A 20,895-nucleotide genomic window follows, 5' to 3' on the forward strand; every position below is an offset into this window, starting at 1 on the left:
TTTCTAAGAGATTGTACGAACTTTCTAAAAGATGGTACGAACTTTCTAAGATAGGGTACAAACTTTGTAAGATAGGGTACAAACTTTGTAAGAGATGACACAAACTTTGTAAGAGAGGGTATGAACTTTATAAGACAGGGTACGAACTTTCTAAGAGAGGGTACGAACTTTGTAAGATATGGTATGAACTTTCTAAGAGATTGTACGAACTTTCTAAGAGATTGTACGAATTTTGTAAGAGAATGTACGAACTTTGTAAGAGATGGTACGAACTTTTTAAGAGAGGGTACGAACTTTCTAAGATATGGTACGAACTTTGTAAGAGATTGTATGAACTTTGTAAGAGATTGTACGAACTTTGTAAGAGATGGTACGAACTTCCATAATTTCTTTAAGAGTAATTTTTTTAATTTCTTTTAAGAATAATTTCCATCATTTCTAAGCTTAATTAGTATCAATAAATATTATTATTGTATTTCCATGTGGAAAAAAATTTTAAAAGTTTGAAAATTTGTAAAATTTTCGAGGGTAAAGAGAATGTGACGAAAGGTGCTAAGAATGTGAAGATTCCTCACATTCTTTATACCATTCCTCACATTATTTGTACATTCTACAATTACTTAGTGTTTTAATTTTTAAATTTTCTTAAAAATAATTTTCATCATTTCTAAGCTTGATTAGTATCAATAAACAATATTATTTTGTATTAAAAAAAAATTGAAAAAATTGTTAAATTTCAAGCTATGGAAAATGTGAGGTAGAGTATGAGAATGTGAGAATTTCTCATAATCTTCATACCTTTTCTCACATTTTTCGTATCTTCTATAATTTTTTAGTGTTTTAATTTTCTAATTTTTTTTTAGGATAATTTACATTATTTCCAATTTTAAATTTTTTAAATTTTTTTTTGTAACAATTCTATCCATAATAACTCAAAATAATATTATTAAACTATGTTATTGTTATTTTAAGTTAAAAAGTAAATATGAAATTTTAAAAATATAAATAATTTAGGGTACGAAGAATATGAGAACGATATGAAAAATGTGATAAATACATATTTGGTACTTTCATCACATTTTTCATATTGATTTTTAGAAACTCAAAAGAGTATTAGTAATTTATTTTATTGTAATTTAACTTTAAAAACCTTAAATTCAAAAAATATAAAATTTGGAGAGTACGGAAAAATATTAGGACAATCTAATTATCTAAGCTTTACATATGATTATCAAAATATTGAATTTTAATGAAAATACTCATTTCATATTAAAATATTACCATATTCATTTTTATGTTGAATTTAAATGTTTAATAATTTGTTAAAATAAAATAATGTAATAAAGTTATATGATGATTTTTTTGTTAATAAATATGTTTTCAAATTTTATATCATTTTTATTTTTATTTTTTTCTAATTCTATTTTTATCTCATATTTATTTTATTTAAACCCAAATTGTTGAGAATGGAGGAAGAAAGAAGGCCTCAACCGGTTCTTCCCTTAACTGGTTAAGTGGAATTTTTATTTCAAATTTAAAATGGATGGCCAAGATGTAATCTTGAACATCCAATGACTTAGAAAAACTTTTCGGTAGGTACCGAAGAGGTACCCTAGAATTTTCCCCTCTAAATGTCTTTCCACACCCCACGTTCGCAACCGAACAAAAGCACTTAGCAATCAAAGATATAATTGTCGTCTTCATGCATTCTCTCCATAACCCTGTCAATATTTGAAAGAAAAATATTATCACAAAATAATGGAGAGATAAGACAATGTACCACATTGCTTTTCTAACATTTATAAGGGATGACATCTTTTAGTTTACGGAAATTATGCTTAAGGGGTTGTTGGGGTTGAAAATTAGTATTAAGGGATTTACTTTGCATTATTAGTATAAAAAGTTAGATAAACTTGTGAAATTGCTACAGGGATATGAGAGTAATTATCAGTAAATGGCAAAAATACCCTTAAAAGCCTACCCTTTAAAAATGAGGTCATATCATTAGTAAATATGACTTTGAAAACCCTAAAATCTATATGACCTTTAAAAATCCTAAAATCTCTCAATCCCTTTCTGACCTCTTAAGATCTTTCAAGCTTCAAATCTTCTCAAATCCAATTGACATCCCTAAAATTTGTGAAAGTCTCAAATCCCTACCTACCTGCCTCAAATCTCTTGAACTTTTAAACACCAAATCTTCTCAAAATCCAATCGGCATCTCTAAACTCTATCATAGAGCACATGAGAATTATATTCGAGGCAATATTGAACCAGGTAAAATCCCTAATTTCAATCCACTATTTGGTTCATAAGAAAATTGAAGAGCAAAAGTGTAGGGACCCCTCCCCTGATGACACGTGGCACACATTTCTATCCGGATTATCCCATCTGGAATTCCCCAAGAGTACACGTGATGCGCTTCTCCTATCCGGACTTCCTAAAATGAGAAGCACACGACACTCACAAACATCACATCCGGACGACCGCCATAGTACATCCGGACAACCGACATAACCTATCAGGATATGTTTGTCCGGATCATTGACGGAAGTAAGCAGGTCTTGCACGTTATTCAACAGCCCACCATGACCACATTCCGTCACCTGCAGAGTGAAAGGACAGGAATGAAGTGACAGCAAGTCACTTCCCACGATCTTTGACAGTCGCGATGCCTCCCACGTCTCTGTCAGCAGCCTGTAGGGTGATGATGGCTCTACCACCACCTAGTGGCATCATGACAAGCCAAAATATCTCTCTACCATTAAAGAGGGAAACAGATCTTCTGGTACTATATATATATGAACCTTAGCACAAAGAAGAAGGTAAGCTTGTTATACCTAGTAAAAGGCCAACTGATTATTCTCTCTAACATGGCTGACAATTCGGACACCCTATCCGGATGCCTTTTGCAGGAACAACTAAACCAGGAATCTATATTGGTTGAGATCATGCGTCCACCCATTTGGCAACTACGTGGATCACCAGGGACGCGAGGCCTCAACATTGGCGCCGTCTGTGGGAACTTTTCGCTGATTTAATCACCGACAAAGATGGCCACACCTTCTAGAAGTCATTCATCTGCTAGAGGAGAGGAAGATAATTATGAATGACGCCTAGCCATCGAAAGAAGGCAGCTGGCGAGCGAGCGACAACTGCAGGCTCTCCTCCAAGAGACAGAAAGGTTAAGAGAAGAAAACGCGGTATTGCGTATCCAAGCTTCATCGACGGGGCCTCCCGCCGTCAGCGTTCAAGGGTCAGGTAGCAAACTCAAGGCTTGACCCAAAATCAATATACCCAGGGACAGCAGGAGCAATCCCTGAAACATGCAACGTGAGGCACATGAGTCACACACGCCCATGCATCGAGCCCCCCGTGAGGAAAGCTCGGATTCTACTCGTTTCTCATCTAAGAGACAACGCGACAGAAGACCCCAGTTTTCGGGCGCGATGCGTGCGAGACTGGGCCCCCAGGAGCCTTGTAGGCCAAGGCCGCCAGTAGCCACAACTTGGGGAGAGCACCCTGACCCCATGGTTACTCCTATTGTATAGAACGTTCCTTCGCACCGTGACCCTGTAGTCACTCCTATGGTGCAGAATGTTCCCCGCACCAAGCGATGCGGCAAGCTGGGAGAAATCCCCAAACGAGCCACCCATTGGCTCCATCAGCAAAAGACTGGACGACATGCTCTCCACGCCTTTCTGCTCTCATATCATTCATTACGAGCCTCCAAGGGGATTCCTCGTACCAAAATTCTCCACATACGATGGGTCCAGCGACCCCTTCGACCATATCATGCATTATCGACAGCTCATGACTCTCGATATAGGCAACGACCCGCTCCTATGCAAAGTATTCCCCGTCAGCCTACAAAGGCAGGCTCTCTCATGGTTTCATCGTCTACCTCCCAACTCTATCGATAATTTCATAGACCTATCGGAAGCCTTCGTGGGACAATATTTATGCTCCGCTCGACATAAGCAGAATATCAGCACCTTGCAAAACATAAAAATGCAAGATAACGAATCCTTAAGGGAGTTTGTGAAACGGTTCGGTCAGGCCGTACTACAGGTAGAGGCTTACAGCATGGACGCTGTCCTATAGATCTTCAAGCGAAGCATTTGTCCAGACACTCCATTTTTCGAATCACTCGCTAAAAGCCTCCTACGACGATGGACGACTTGTTCCAATGAGCGAGCAATACTCAATGCTCGAAGATGACGTACGAGCAGCCACCAGCAAGTCTTAGTTGCCGAACAGGCATCCAGAGGGGTGCCCAAAGAAGTGCCAAACTTCCGGATCGGCCAAGGTCGTCCGATCGAAGGCAGGAAGGGCCAAGTCGCCCGGAAATGCCACTCCTCACACCTCTTTCCATATCTATGAGAAGCTCATCCCTGTAATCCAAGGCATGTCCGACTTCAGGTTGCCTAGACCCCTTGGAATGGACCCATCCAAACGCGATCATAGTAAGAAATGCGCCTTCCATAAGGAGCATGGTCACACAACGGAGGAATGCAGGTGCCTCCATTATTTGGTCGAAAGGCTCACAAAGGCGGGACATTTGAAGCAGTACCTCCGCTCAGATGCCGGAGGAAGAGATGCTTCCCGAAATCACAACTTTGGAGCCCCCACGGCTTCGGCCGCCCCCAAGGCCATTATAAACTATATTAATGAAGGTCCATCGGATGAGGAGCATGACTCCAAGCGAAAGAGACTGAGATTGTTACGGGAAGCATTAGTGCGCGAGCGTACCAATTCCATCCGGCCTGGGATAACTGGGAGGGCCCTCGCCCTATAGATGGACAATCATTTTCCCACCAGTGGACCCCACCCGGATATTGCAGCCGCACCGCGACGCCCTCATCCTGTCCTTAGAGATGGGAAATTTTGACGTAAGACGCATCCTGGTTGACCCGGGCAGCTCGACCGATCTTGTACAAGCATCGGTCATTAGCCACATGGGACACAGTCTCATAGGCCTCGAAAATCCTGGACGAATTTTGTCCGGATTCAACGGGGCATCAACTACTTCCTTGGGAGATATTATACTACTGGTCCAAGTCGGCCCAGTCACTCTCAATGTACAATTTTCGATGGTACAAGATTTACCACCCTTCAACGTCATCTTGGGGCGCACATGGCTGCACTACATGAAAGCCATCCCCTCTACCTATCATCAAAGGGTAAGCTTCCTTACCAAGGATGGACAAATCGACCTATACATCAGCCAGTTAGCCGCTCGCCAATGCTACCAGATAGCACGAGAAGCAGGGACTAGTCGGGAGAATGAACCCCTCCCTGAGCCCACTCATGCACCTGACCAATAGCAATCACTGTGTCTGACAGACAAAGATCCCCCGGTGGCGGATCCCTTACAAACAGTCCAAATTTCGGAAGAAGGTACTCACCTTATACACATCAGTTCCCTCTTGACGCCCGAAGAGACCCGGAACATTCAAAACGCCCTCCAACAAAATCATGATGTCTTTGCATGGGCGCATTCTGATATGAAGGGAATTCATCCCTCCATCACCTCTCATAAGCTTAACGTCTTGCCAACAGCCAGACCCATCCGGCAGAAGGTTAGACGTTGCCACTCGGACAGACAAGCGATTATCCAGAATGAGATTGACAAATTACTAAAAGCCGGGTTCATCAGAGAAGTAGATTACCCGGACTGATTAGCAAATGTTGTGGTAGTGCCTAAAAAAGAAGGCAAATGGCGGGTGTGCATCGACTACACCAACCTCAATAATGCATGCCCAAAAGACAGCTTCCCTTTGCCGTGGATAGATCAAATTGTGGACTCCACTGCTGGGCAAGGGATGCTCTCTTTCTTGGACGCCTTCTCCGGATACCACCAAATCCCCATGTCCCCAACTGACGAAGAAAAAACAGCATTCATAACGCCACACGACCTTTATTGCTACAAAGTCATGCCATTATGACTCAAAAACGCTGGTGCCACTTATCAGAGATTGATGACGAAGATCTTCAAACCTCTGGTTGGCCGCACAGTGGAGGTGTATATTGATGACATCGTGGTCAAAAGCAAAACCCGAGAGGAACATACCATCCACTTACAAGAGGTCTTCCAACTCTTAAGGGAGTATGGCATGAAGCTAAATCCTTCTAAATGCGCCTTCGGCGTAAGTGCTGGCAAATTCCTAGGATTTATGGTCAGCCAAAGGGGGATAGAAGTTAGCCTGGATCAGGTAAAGGCAGTCATGAAAACACCACCCCCTAGAAGCAAAAAGCAATTGCAGTGCCTCACGGGCAAGTTTGTCGCGTTAGGGCGTTTTATAGTCCGCTTCACTGATGAACTGCGACCCTTCTTCTTGGCAATTCGCAAAGCTGGAGCAAGTGGATGGACGGACAGCTGTCAAAACGCTTTCGAAAAGATTAAGCGTTGCCTCATGCAACCACCCATTCTAAGCAGCCCCCTCCCCAGAGAAAAATTGTATATGTACCTGGTTGTGTCACACTAGGCGATTAGCGCTGCTCTGTTTCGCTGCCCCTCACCCAAGGAGCAGAAACCTATTTACTATGTCAGCAGAGCGTTAGCAGACGTAGAAACAAGGTATTCAAAGATGGAGCTAACAACCTTGGCTCTTCGAAGTGCCGCCTAGAAACTCCGTCCCTACTTCCAAGCCCATCCGGTGGTTGTGCTAACTGACCAACCCCTTCGCAACATCCTGTACAAGCCACACTTAACCGGAAGAATGCTTCAATGGGCCATAGAATTGAGCGAATATGGAATTGAGTTCCAACCCAGGTTGCCCATGAAAGGCCAAGTGATGGCTGACTTCGTGCTGGAATACTCCCGAAAGCTTATCCAGCACAAGGAACCAAGCGAAGAAGAATGGTGGACTTTGCGAGTCGATGGAGCCTCCCGATCGTCAGGATCCGGGTAGGGCTCCTGCTGCAATCCTCAATAGGGGAACACCTAGAGCAAGCCATCCGGCTAGGGTTCCCCGCCTTTAACAATGAAGTAGAATATGAGGCCATCCTATCCGGATTGGACCTCGCCCTGGCTCTATCCGTCTCCAAGCTCCGAGTCTATAGTGATTCTCAACTCGTGGTAAGACACGTCCAGAAGGAATACGAAGCCAAGGATGAGCGCATGGCGCGATATTTAACCAAAGTAAGAGACACCTTGCAGCGATTCACCGAATGGACGATTGAAAAAATCATGCGGACTTAAAACTCACGTGCCGACGCCTTGGCAGGCATAACTACTTCCCTTCCCATCAAAGAAGCCATATTATTGCCGGTATATGTGCAAGCTAAACCTTCCGTCGCGGAAGCCTCCACTTGCAACGCCATTGAGGCAAACGAAACAGACGACAAAGGCTGGATGGAAGTCATCATAGAATATCTCCGGACAGACACCCTGCCCGAAGAACCCAAGCAAGCACACAAGATCCGGGTGCAAGCCGCCCGCTTCACCCTGATTGGGGGCACCTATACAAGCGATCCTTTATAGGTCCCTACCTCAGATGCCTAAACCACTCAGAGGTGTTGTATGTATTGGCTGAGTTGCATGAGGGGGTATGTGGAAATCATTCCGGCGGTCGGTCCTTGGCGCACAGGGCCCATTCGCAAGGATATTACTGGCCCACAATGAAGAAGGATGCGACAGCCTATGTCAAAAATGTGACAAATGTCAAAGACATGCTCCCATACCACATGTGTCGTCAGAAACATTGAAACCAATTTCAGGCCCTTGGCCCTTCGCGTAGTGGGGCATGGACATAGTAGGACCCCTCCCAACCGCAGCCGCCCAAAAGAAATTCCTGCTCGTCGCCACAGATTACTTCAGTAAATGGGTGGAAGCTGAAGCATATGCTAGCATCAAAGACAAAGATGTCACCAAGTTCGTATGGAAGAACATCATTTGCCGCTTTGGAATTCCCCAAACCATCATAGCCGACAACGGTCCACAGTTTGATAGTAAAGTTTTCTGGAATTTCTGTTCGGAACTAAACATCCGGAACTCATACTCCATACCACGTTATCCTCAAAGCAATGACTAAGTGGAGGCCATAAACAAGACACTGATAACTACCTTAAAAAAGAGGCTCAAGCAAGCCAAAGGAAAGTGGGTGGAGGAGCTACCCGGCGTCCTATGGGTTTATCGAACCACACCCGGACGTCCGACAGGAAACACTCCCTTCGCCCTCACATACGGTATGGACGCAATCATTCCTACCGAAATAGGACTACCCACTATCCGAACCGAGGCAGGAAGGTAGGATGATGCAAATGTAGAGTTAGGAAGAAACTTGGACTAGGCAGACGAAGTAAGAGAAACTGCATCCATCCGGATGGCAGACTATCAGCAAAGGGCATCAGCTCATTACAATCGCAAAGTAAGGCCCAGAAGCTTTAAAAATGGTACGCTAGTATTTAGAAAAGTTTTCGAAAATACTACTGATATAGGGGTAGGAAAGTTCCAAGCCAACTGGGAAGGCCCCTATATAGTATCTAAGGCAAGTGAAAGTGGAGCTTATCATCTACAAAAGCTAGACGGAACCCCATTGCAACGACCATGGAATGTATCTAATCTAAAGCAGTATTACCAATGAAAGAAGAGACAAAAGATAGAAACGCTATTTGAATAAGTATATTTTATTGATACTTGTGAAAAATTACATACAAAGAGGTCTCCGGACTACAAAGTACAAAGAGAAATCACAGTAAAATTACAAAAAAAAAGCTCTCATTTGGTGGGCTTGTCGCGCAACTTGTCCTCCTCGCTCGGAGAAATCGAAAGGACGTCCCGTTTAATGCCATGTTTTTTCATACAGCAACGGTAGCCGAAGAAGTACATTTCGTCTACTTGCTTCTGGTAGTCCGCTTCGAGTTCCTCCCTTTCCGCAGCAAACTCACCCTCCAGCTCTTCTTTTTGCGCTGATAAACGCAACTGCAAATCTTCTCTCTGCTTCTTTTCAATAGACACCTCTGTCCGGAGTTGTCTTACCCCCCCCCCCCCCTCAGTCGAGCCATCTCCTCTTCCGCCTCGTACAGACGGGTGTCCGTAGATTCCTCCCGAATCTTTGCCTCAGCAAGCTTTGCCCGGAGAGCCTCGTTGTCCTCTCGAGCAGCGGATAAACTGGCTTCGGCTTGCTCCAGTCTCAAGCGCAACTTCTCTTCATTGTTTTCGCTGAGAGACGAAGGCCTTCGTATAATCAGCAATTCGCAGCAAGTCAGAAAAAGATCACGTTGTTAAGCCATGCCGCGAATGTCACTCACCAGCTGTAGAAAACACACAAACAAGAAGAGCAAAGTTACAAACCATGCGACAAACACATCAGTATGGTGAGAAAAATCAACAAGTAAGCTATACCATTTCCACTGCTTCGAACATTTTTGCTGAAGGCATAGCAACATCTGAGCCGGATGGAATCTGTTTCAGCCTCTCTTCCAACTCCGCATAGCTGAAAGGGCTAGCGGGGATGCAAGCTGCATCATCAACAGGACTCCCCCTGACGAGACATTAGGGTGTGACTCCTCCTCCGGATTCAGGGCCCCATCATTCTCGACAGGCTGGGTCTCTCCGGGTGAAACCCCATCCGGGACCAGCACCGGGGTGGCTGGGTTCTCTTCTTCCATCTCCGTTTCACTGCCCTCCGGTGATCCTCCTGGACGGATGAGCAGCTGACTTCGATGGTTTCGAGAAAACACTTCTGGAGCCGCCCAATGAGGCCAGACTTCAAGTCACGCGCCGGACGCGACCTTCTTGTAGTTGGCCCCTTCACCGGTACAGGGGTAAGGGGGCTTGGCTTGCAAGGAGGCAAACCCTGACTTTCTGCCCCCATTTCTTCCGTTGGGGGTGCTGAAAGAGGCAGTGTTGCAACACAAGAGGCCCCGGTTGTATTCGCATCCGGATGAGGAGAGTTGGACTGATTTACTGAAGTCGCTTCCTCAGCCAGAAGGGCCAACCGACCAGCCATTGCCAATGAAGGCCCCGAATGGTTTAGGCCCGCAAGACGACCGGAGCCACTTGAAATAGAAGGCAAGACGGAGTGATTCGGCTCTCTTATTGTTATTTCCTTTACAAAAGTTGAAGGGGTGGTACAAACTCCTTCGGGGAGTTGAGACTTTTATTTCTTTTCCTTTATTCAAAACCAGCTTCCTCTTCTTTTTCGCTGGAGCACCAGCAGGTGGAGAGGACGCGGGCCGTTTGTCACCAGGAGCCTTCCGCAAAAGACCTTCTTGCATTTTCTTCTCCCGCTTGTTAAGACGGGCTTTGCGTGACCAGGCATCTGCCTTCCACGCCACCGCGTAGAATGGAAGGTCTTTAAGAACAAAATGCTCCCCAACCACCACCTCTTTGGACAGCCGTCTCGGGAGAATGTTCAGCACGTACGGTTGGGGCTCCTGGGTGACCGAGCGGAGGTTCCGTGTGGACAGAAACGTTTCACAACTCCGCTCGGCCACCGCAATATCAAAAAGCCTGTTCAAACGATCGAACGAGGCTTTCTCCACCCATTCCACCAGCTTCCCCCTTTTATCCTGGTCTGCACTCAAGAAAGCAAAATATGTCAGCTACCTAACAATGCTGACCTATACTCACAAACCACGGAAATACAGGAAGTAATGTAGTCATACCTGGGACCTTCAACGACTGGTTGGGAGTGAACGTTCTGTCCGGATGCACCGCCAAACCCGCCATGAGGCTTTGACCAGCACATGTTCCTTGGCGGCCCCCTTGGTCGAATCCGGAAGGCTAGTCACCAACTGCAGGGAGGGGAGGCTGGCGACAAAACTGAAGATATTGTTTTTCACCTTCTTGATCGAATAGATGAAGAGAACCTCCAGCAGTGAGAGGTCCAAATTGAACAGCATGCCTAGAATGCTGCACCCCATCAGCACCCGGACCATGTTGGGATGAATATACGCCGGGGGAATCTGGGTGAAGTGAAGAAACTCCTTGAACAACGACGGCAGTGGAAACCGGAGCCCAGCATTGAATTGCTCTTTGGTAAAAACGATGGCATTGCTCTCAGAACTTTCGATCGAGACGGCCTCTCCATCCATAAGTTCAACAGACACACCGTTGGGGATGCAGAACCGTTCGCGGAACTCCTTCACACTCAACTTATCCACAGGCTTCTCGGCATGAGCATCGCGGACAAACCAGATGAGGTGGCTTCTTTGTTCGTAGACATTTTTTAGCCTGAAGCTAAAATGCAATCTGCATGGAAGAAGGCCAACAGTCAAACACAGCAACCTAACCTCACAAGCTTAACTCTACCACAAAGAAAGATCAACAACCCACAAAAGCTACAGGAGGGCAACAGAAATCCTCAAACACACCCAAAACACAGACAAAAACCCCTCGGAAAAAAACCCTGGAACCCAATATCAACACTCAGTCGCAAGCAACTTGCCCAAGCAAGCCAAAAACAACCAAACAAAGCGGAAACAACAAGGAGAAGACAAGAATAGTGCACGTATCGAGTGTAAACTGGAAAAATAGGGTTGAAAACCGCAAATGCAGTCACCGTCACGACGCGAATATTGCCGGTAGAAAACCCTAGAGCTTCACTCAAAAACGAAGATACGCAGAAGGTAGAAGAAACAATAACAGAGAAAACGCAGTAGGAAAAAGGCAAGATGAAGGCACAATCTGCTATTTATAGGAAGACAGCCCCTCGGTATCCCAAACGCTCAGCTACGCTATTATTGAAACGACACGCTGCCTGGAAATACCCAGAGACGACGACTCATCATAAATGCTCTTCTGTCTCTTCGCCTTCTCTCGCCACGTGGCCCAATGAGCACAAAAAAGTAACCTCAGTTTCAAAAACAATTATTTTTTAACCCGCCCATTCTGCTCAGGCAAAATCGACAGGTTAAAAGGAGGGCATTGTAGGGACCCCTCCTCCTGATGACATGTGGCACACATTTCTATCCGGATTATTCCCATCCGGAATTCCCCAAGAGTACACGTGGTGCGCTTCTCCTATCCGGACTTCCTAAAAGGAGAAGCACACGACACTCACAAACATCACATCCGGACGACCGCCATAGTACATCCGGACAACCGACATAACCTATCAGGATATGTTTGTCCGGATCATTGACGGAAGTAAGCAGGTCTTGCACGTCATTCCAACAGCCCGCCATGGCCCACATTCCGTCACCTGCAGAGTGAAAGGATAGGAATGAAGTGACAGCAAGTCACTTTCCACGATCTCTGACAGCCGCGACGCCTCCCACGTCTTTGTTAGCCGCCCGTAGGGTGATGATGGCTCTGCCACCACCTAGTGGCATCATGACAAGCCAAAATATCTCCCTACCATTAAAGAGGGAAACAGAGCTTCTGGTACTATATATATATGAACCTTCGCACAAGGAAGAAGGTAAGTTTATTATACCTAGTAAAAGGCCAACTGATTATTCTCTCTAACCATGGCTGACAAAACCATCGGAGGGTGTATCTGGACACCCTGTCCGAATGCCTTTTGCAGGAACGATTGAACCAGGAATCCATATTGGTTGAGATCGTGCGTCCACCCATTTGGCAACTACGTGGATCACCAAGAACGCGAGGCCTCAACAAAAAGGATTGTGAATTTTTATTTTTTTAATACTTTTTTTTTTTGTTAGAGTGAAACTATTGACCATCTTTTAATATTTGATTTGATTTCATTTATTAAAAAACATAATGATCCCATACCAATGGTCATAAAATCTAAATCTACAAAAATGGAACCCTTGAACTTGAGGAATGATTAGTATTTTAATATAAATATTTTACTTTAATTTTACTTCTTTGTTCTCTAATTTAAATATATGTTATTGTTATCTACATCGTATTTGGAATGAAGGGATTTGAATGCAAAGAAAATATAATTCATTTTAAGATAAGAAATTCCTCGTAAAGCAATTCCCACATAATGTTATTACTATTAGAAAACAAGTTGCTAAGTCCTTGCAAAAGCACTAAAATTCCAACCCCACAAAGCACTCAATTTGTGAAAGGGACATGGGAGGAACTCCTTATGTCTTAGCATCCTAGAGTGTATGAAAGAAATGAAATATCTTAATTTTAAATTCCCTTAATGGTAATAGATGCCAAAAAAAAAAAAGTATAATATTATATTCATTATTTTTTTTGCTTTAAAAATGCTAAAATCATTTTAAAAACTTATCACTTTTTTTTAAAAAAAAACAATACATCTTAGCATACCAAGTACCAAGGAAATGAATTATTATAATTTTAAATTACCCTTAATGGTAATAGATGCAAAAAAAAATATAATATAATACAATATTAATTATTATACTTGCTTTAAAAAGTGGTAAAGTCATTTAAAAAACTTACCACTTTTTTAAATAATAGGTCTTAGCATACTTGAGTATGAAGGAAATGGATTATTTTAATGTTAAATTCCCTTAATGGTAATAGATGCCAAAAAGAAATATTATTTTAATTATTATATTTGCTTTGAAAATGGTAAAATCATTTAAAAAAGCTTATCACTTTTTAAAAAATAAATGGAAATACTAATTATTATATTTTCCATTAAGGGAATTTAAAATTAAAATAATTCATTTTATTCAAGGAAGATAACATTTTATCAACACTTTAAATTCCAAAAAAAAAAAAAAAAACAAAAAAAAAAAACTCACTTACCCAACTCAAAATAATGAAAATAACATTTTACCAACACTTAAAATACGAAGGAAATGAATTTGATTTTTCAAATTCAATTGCCCCTTAAAAACCAGCAATAGTGATCCATTATTCAATGTCTTTTTATAAAATAAAAATAAAAATGGGAAATGAGTCAACCAAAGGATGTTGTATTGGTTCTACTTGAAGTGAAATTTGATGATTGTTTTAAAGAGCTACCCATGGTGCTAGTTATGTTAAGTACATGTTTTGGTCAAATACATATATTATGTGTAAAATTATGCACTCTAATAAAACACTATGTATATAGATGACAAATTTAATTCCTATTAAATTAACCATTTATCTATATTGGTCCTTACATGCATGCAATGAATATACATCAAAATAGGTATATCTTTAAATCATTATGATTTATATCATATCCCAATAATAACATTATGATTTGGTGCTCTAGCGTAGTTTGAATTAACCATATCATTTGGTATGGATTAGTATGTAATTAGATTGGCTTCATTTGAATTGTGACTAGAATATCAGGGTGTTATTTTTTTAACATTTATTTACATATTTGGTACTTGTTCCCATATTTGTTTAATCTTGTAATCTACTTATAACCCATCTTTGGTATATCAATGCAACTCAGTTAATTTCATTGTTGTTTCTTATTTCCTAGCTTGGTATTATAGGCCATAGAGCTTCAAGTAAGGTCCTTCTACTGAATTTGTTAATTTTTTTTTTTCCAAGTTAATCCCACTAGTAAATTCAACGTCCTTTCCATTCTACTTTTGAAGGATACATTGATAATGGTTGTTAATAGTAACCTTCCAACTATAACAAAATGTTCATCTTTCTCATATGGACTAATAAGAAATTACCATCACTACACTAATATTTTATACCAAGTGTACAAGGTTTCTATCCTAACTGTGCATGTTAATTTAGTTGATTGTACAAGGGGTGTACAATGGTATCCTTTGTGAAGCAATTTCATGAACTTTCCTTTTTGAACAAATCTCTTACTCATTCCTCTCAACTTAAGTCCTCGATATGGACTAATAGGAATTACCATCACCGCACAAATAATATACACTAAGTGTATAAGGTTTCTACCTTAACTATACAAGTCCATTTGGCTAACTGTACAAAGGGTATACAATATGATCATTTGTGAAGTAATTTGAGAGTTTTTCTACTTTTAACAACTTTGTACTTTGTTTCCCTCATTTTACGCTTTCCATTAAGACTAATAGGGAATTAGGATGATTGTACCAAGGTTTTTCACCATGTGTATAAGGATTTTATCCTACCTATACATATCTATTTGCCTTACCGTACAAGGGGTGTATAATGGTATCTTTTGTGAAGTAATGTAATCTAGTGCAAGTTATATACACAATTTTGAAGTGTTGATAGTCACATTTGTTTTGTTAAGTTTCGATTTATTTATTTAAAATTGCTATTGATTAGTTTTCTATGTAATAGGTTAATGGAAAGGAGAAAATAAATTTTTGTTATGTTCTTAAAAGTGGTGAAATTATAAGAGATAACAATGGACAACCAACTTATATAAGTGGCCTCAATAAAGATGTGAAGATCCATGATGGAATGTCATATGGAGAATTTGTTATTAGTACGTGTGATAGGTGGAAAATAAGTAGAGAATGGATCAAATTTTACTACACCCTCAAATATAGTTTTAAAATATTTCAAGAATTGGAGGATGATTCAAATATGGATGAGTTGGTCACACATAGTGATGAAATTGTCCATGTATACATTGTGCATCCATCGACAAATGGGGACAGTCAAACATCTCTCACAAAGAAGAAGTAATTTGGTATTGCAATTTAGCTTTTTGGAAAACTATTACCATATTGCCATTTGATTGTCTATGTTTAACATCTCCATTTTGTTGTACTATGCAGTTGCATTGGGAACATAGGTCATACGTCTATTGCTTCTTGTGATGCAACATGTTGTTGTTTAATGCAATTAAGAGGTTTTGCAACTAGGTGTGCAGAATATGGAAACAAACCTTTGGAATTTGAACGGTATCGTGATGAGATATTAGGCTTGGGGCATACTTTCAAAGGAGTTTTTCAATGTAATATACTTAATGTCAATGGACGAAAGGTTTCACTACAAATATAAGAAGCATTCCCCCAAGCATAGGTCAATTAAGTGCCTTGTCAATAGATTCCTTTGGAAAATAATAGCTCTTGTTGGAACTGGGAATAGAATATTGTGAGTTCACACTTATAGTGTCTAATAGAATCACTCAACCCAAGATGAGTGTTCCTCACAAGTAAGCCTTAGTTCCAAGAAAGGTGTCATTGTTGTTGAGTAAGTTTTGAGGTCAACTCCAAGTTATCTCCTCCATCAAATATGCAAAGATTTTGTAAGAGAACATGGAATTTAGTTTACCTATAACCAAGCTTGGAGGTTCAAAGAGAAGGCAAAGGATCATATCTATGGTGTTCCAAACTTATAACAATTAAAACTTATATAATAATAAGAATAATTGTTATTAGTAAAAGTTTTACTTTTATTTAAGTAAATAAAATAAATAGATGGTTATAATAAGATTTGGAAGAAATATGAGTTTATGAAAATTTGGAAATTCATTAATTTATATTATTATTTATTAGGAAGTTAAAAATAATATAGGTGATAAAAAATAGCAATATAAGAAATTTGTTGTTTAGGATTGTCAAACCTATAATTTTAGATAAATAATCAATAGTAATAGTTATTTTATATATATATATCATATTAGATGAAGAGTAAATTCTTCATAATTATCTTTTTCCAACGTTTTGTAGTACTTCTTTGAGATAAGGGGAATTAATGCATATTTTATAAAAATAAAAATAAAAATTATTTTTATAGGTTATTTTGAAATGTGTAAAATATTATTTCTTTGTTTCTATGCATGGATCAAATATATTTTGCATGAAAAAAAATATTAAAACATTTTCTTTTGTTTATGTAAAAAAAAAAATGTGGAGATATATGTTTTAGTAAGTTTTGGATAAATAAGATAAAGTGTTTGATTCTAATTTGTTTGGCTCTTGTCAATGGGATATAATTGATTTGACATTTATATTTTTTGGTGAATACTATAATTGGTTTGGACCCAGCTTCTAGGGTTTTGGTTAGAGGTTACTAGTACTAGTCGTGTTTGGTTTTGACCACCTTAAAAATGAACAATTTGAGGCTAGCCACTCATTTGCAAAGTCTCATCTAACTGGACACCATTTGTTGTTTGTTAATTAGAGTACAAATATTTTGGGATGTTGTTGACTTGAATATGATATGAAATTATTTCGAGATAGATATAAAATGTTTGTTAGAAAAGTTTTGGATGCTTAAATATGTTTGAACTCAAAAGTTTTATGAAAAAGAATGTACATTATATCTCATATTTGTAATTATTATTGAAAATATTTGATTCATGAAACTCTATTAAGATTTCTTATTGGGCTTTGAGCTCATTCTCCTTTATTGACAATTTTTTAGGTACTCTCAATTCGGGAAATGAGTGATGGCTAAGTAGGGGAATTTTCTTTATTAGGAACTTTGGTTCAACTCTATTTTTTTGGACATTGTTAAATGTTTAAACTTGATTCACATTGAATTATTTGGGTTTGGAGTTATTTAGATTACAATACTTTAGTTAATGTGTTGGTTTTAAAGCTAAGATTTGAAGATTTTAGAATTTTTGTTCTATTACTCCGAACAAGAATTTGGTAATTAGTAATTTTCAATTAAAAGATACATGTTTGTATCATTTCCACTTTGAGCCTTTAGACTTGAGATGTGAAATGATCATCATGCCCTTGGAATGAGTTTTGGGGTGTGACTGAGTAGTATTAGAACACTAGGTTATAATTTTGTTGGGAACTTATTTTAGATTACTTTGGGGATAAATGAGTGATGCACAAGATTTGAAAAATCGAAAAAAAATCGTCAAAATTTTGGCAAAATATCACTTATGGTGGTGGTTGAAACGAAATCAATCCTCGATTATTGATTGGATGAAAAATCGCTCAAAAATCAATGAAATTGGTAATATTTCAAGAAATTGTCGATATTTCGACGAAATTATCATGCGTGAGGACACACGTGTGAAAGAAGAGGAAAGTCAAACAATAAAAAAAAAAAAAAACCGTCAATATACCACCAATTTTTCAACAATTCTTTTTTTTTTAAATGGATTTTTTTGGTATTTTTTCAAAAATCCCATTTAAAAAAAAGAAATTATCCATGTTTTTTTCATTATTTTTTTCCAATTTATCTTATTTTAAATTTATATTGCCCTTTATTTTATATTATCATTTTATTTTTAATTATTTTCATTAATCATATTTAAAAAACTTACTATTGCTTCACTTTAATTTTTTTATATTTATCCTTCTAATTTTATTTAATTTTAAATGTTTTTATGTTAAAATATTAAAAATATAAATTTATTAAAAATTGCTAAAATATAAAAAAATTAATGAAATTCTAATATTTTATAAATTAAAATTAATTTGATAAAATAAATTATTAATATAAATTTTAGTAATTTTAATTATTTAAATAAATTAATGTTAATAGCAAAAAATTGTCACCACAATTTTATAACAAAATTTTCAAAATCAAATCTCAAATAAAATAATTTTTGTGAATCAATTTAATTTTTTATTTAAAATGTAATAAAATATGTTTTAATAAAAGTAGTTTTTAATTTTTAAAACAAGTGAATATAAATATATTAAAGGAATTTAAGTTAATTTTTCTTAAAATTTTTTATAAACATTATCTTGGATCATAGCTATGTCAATTACACTTACAAAATAACTTTAATATGTATATTTTGGTTTATTTTTATCATTTTTTAAAGTTTTTCTAAACATTTTCATGAATTTTTCATAATTTCTGTCTCACCGATATTTTTGTCAAAATATCCACCGATATTTCTTATATATATCCATAAAATCCAAGTGTCGATATATATGCATTTACCAATATTTCAAACCTTGGTGATGCATTAGTTTAAGCTTCAACTTTATCTTTTACAAATTCATATTCTTCCTTATAATTCTAAATTGTCTTATTGGTTTCTTAGTGACTAATTTAGTTATACCATATGCTTTATGGACACCATGCCACTAAGAAGACTAGCATTTTCCAAAAACAGTCAGGCTAATGATGATGTACCTTCTCCACTTGAGGGTTTGCCTCACATGAATGCAAAAAGGCTTTATAAGTATCTTGGGACTTTGGCTGGTTTGGTTGAGCTTCAGGCTAGAGTTGTTGAGACTAATGTTTAGGGACAATCGTCATCTTTTAGGGGCAATTACTTTGATGACTTTAAGAAGTAGGGTTCTCCTTATTTTTTCTAGCACTTCAAATCTAATAGAGGTAGAGGCTTTGATTCTTAAAATAGAGAATTTTTTTTATGTCATAGGTTGCTATAAGGAGCAAAAAGTCTCTTATACAACATTTATGTTGGACAAATAGGTAGATCATTGGTGGTGTATGACCAAAAGCCTTTTGGAGGATCAAGAACCTATAACATGCAAACAGTTTAGGGAGACTTTCTACAAGAAGTACTTCCCTGATAATATTAGACAATAAAAAGTGAGAGAGTTTGTTTGTTTCGAATAAGAGGATATGACTATGGCCTAGAATCAGGCCAAATTTACAAAGTAATCATGTTTTGCCCCACAGTTGATTGTTATGGATGAGGAAAAGACATTAAAGTTTTATGATGGATTGAAGTCCTGCTTAAACAACAAGATATCTATTATGAAGTTGAGTGTTTATTCAAATGCTGTGAACATAGCCCTTATTGCATAAGAGGATAACAAGGAGCTTCATCGGTGCATAGAACAACAAAGGAAGAGGAATAGGAGTAATGGTGCTCATGATAACCAAGCACATAAAATGTATGCTTCAATTGAGAATTGGAAAAGGGGGAAAATAGTACAAAATTCATATGTGATTTGTCCTAATTGTGGTAAAAAGCATGAGGGTAGGCCATATTATAGAGATATTGAAGCTTGCTTTGGTTATGAGAAGTAGAGACATATGATTAGGGATTATTCAAAGAATAAGAAGTTTATGACTCAGAAGCCTAGAGAGGAGAATAAGGAGGATAAACAAAAGCTTAGGGCCTAAGGACAAGTGTTTACTATAACTCATTGAGATGCTCAAGTCACTTTTGTTGTGGTGACAAGGACTATCCAAAACCATACTTTATTTGCTAGAGCCCTAATTGATCTAGGTTTGACACACTCTTTTATTTTAGTATCTTTTGTCGGTTTGTTGGGTATGTCTGTTGCTAGCATGGACTTTGATTTGATTGTTGCTCTCTTATTGAAGATTTTGTTGTGACCAATAGAATGCTTAGAGATTGTCTTGTGATGATTGGTTATAGGGAAATGCTAATTGACTTAGTACTGCTTAACCATCAGTATTTTGATGTAATTTTGGGGATGGATTAGTTAGCTTCCTACCATGCCCCTGTTGATTATTTTGATAAAAGGGTGACATTTAGCATTCTTAGTTAGTCTAAGTTCAGTTTTGAGGGGAAGCATGTGGATAAACCATTGCATATGATCTCAACATTATGAGATAGTTCTTTGACATGAATGGTTGTCGAGGCTTTTAGGCTTATGCGGTGAGCAATGAAAATGATTTAAAGTTGGAGGACATACCCATTATAAGGGATTATCCTAATGTCTTTCTAAACAATTTACATGACATGCCAGTAGAAAAGGAGATGGAGTTTACCATTGATTTGATACCAAGAACAACTCCTATTTCTAAGACTTCATACAAGATGACACCTATAGAGCTTAAGGAGTTGAAAGTTCAACTTCAAGAGTTGTTAGATAAGGGTTTTATTAGGCTCCATGTTTCACTTTGGGGAGCTCCTATTCTATTTGTGAAGAAGAATGATGGATCAACAAGGCTTTGTATTAATTATAGGGAGTTGAATAGAGTGACGGTGAGGAATAAGTATCCTCTTCCTCAAATTGATGATTTGTTTTATCAACTTGAAGGTGCGGGTGTGTTCTTTAAGATTAGCCTTTGGCCTTGATATCATCAATTGAGGATCAAAGGTGAGGATGTGCTTAAGACTGCTTTTCGAACTAGATATAAGCACTATGAGTTTTTGGTTATGCTTTTTGATTTGACTAATTCATCTGCTGTTTTTATAGATTTAATGGATAGGGTATTCAAACCCTATT

The 20,895-nt window shown here is 38.6% G+C and overlaps 1 protein-coding gene across 1 annotated transcript; it reads left to right on the top strand.

The window, feature by feature from the left end:
- The first annotated feature begins 4,408 nt into the window (after window positions 1-4,408).
- On the top strand, window positions 4,409-4,798 carry LOC117930463. Its single transcript, XM_034851121.1, has one exon. The coding sequence runs from the start codon at window positions 4,409-4,411 to the stop codon at window positions 4,796-4,798; it is 390 nt and encodes a 129-aa protein (XP_034707012.1).
- The last annotated feature ends 16,097 nt before the right edge of the window (window positions 4,799-20,895 follow it).

Source organism: Vitis riparia, chromosome 14 (assembly GCF_004353265.1).
Source record: "Vitis riparia cultivar Riparia Gloire de Montpellier isolate 1030 chromosome 14, EGFV_Vit.rip_1.0, whole genome shotgun sequence".
Taxonomy (NCBI): Eukaryota; Viridiplantae; Streptophyta; class Magnoliopsida; order Vitales; family Vitaceae; genus Vitis; species Vitis riparia.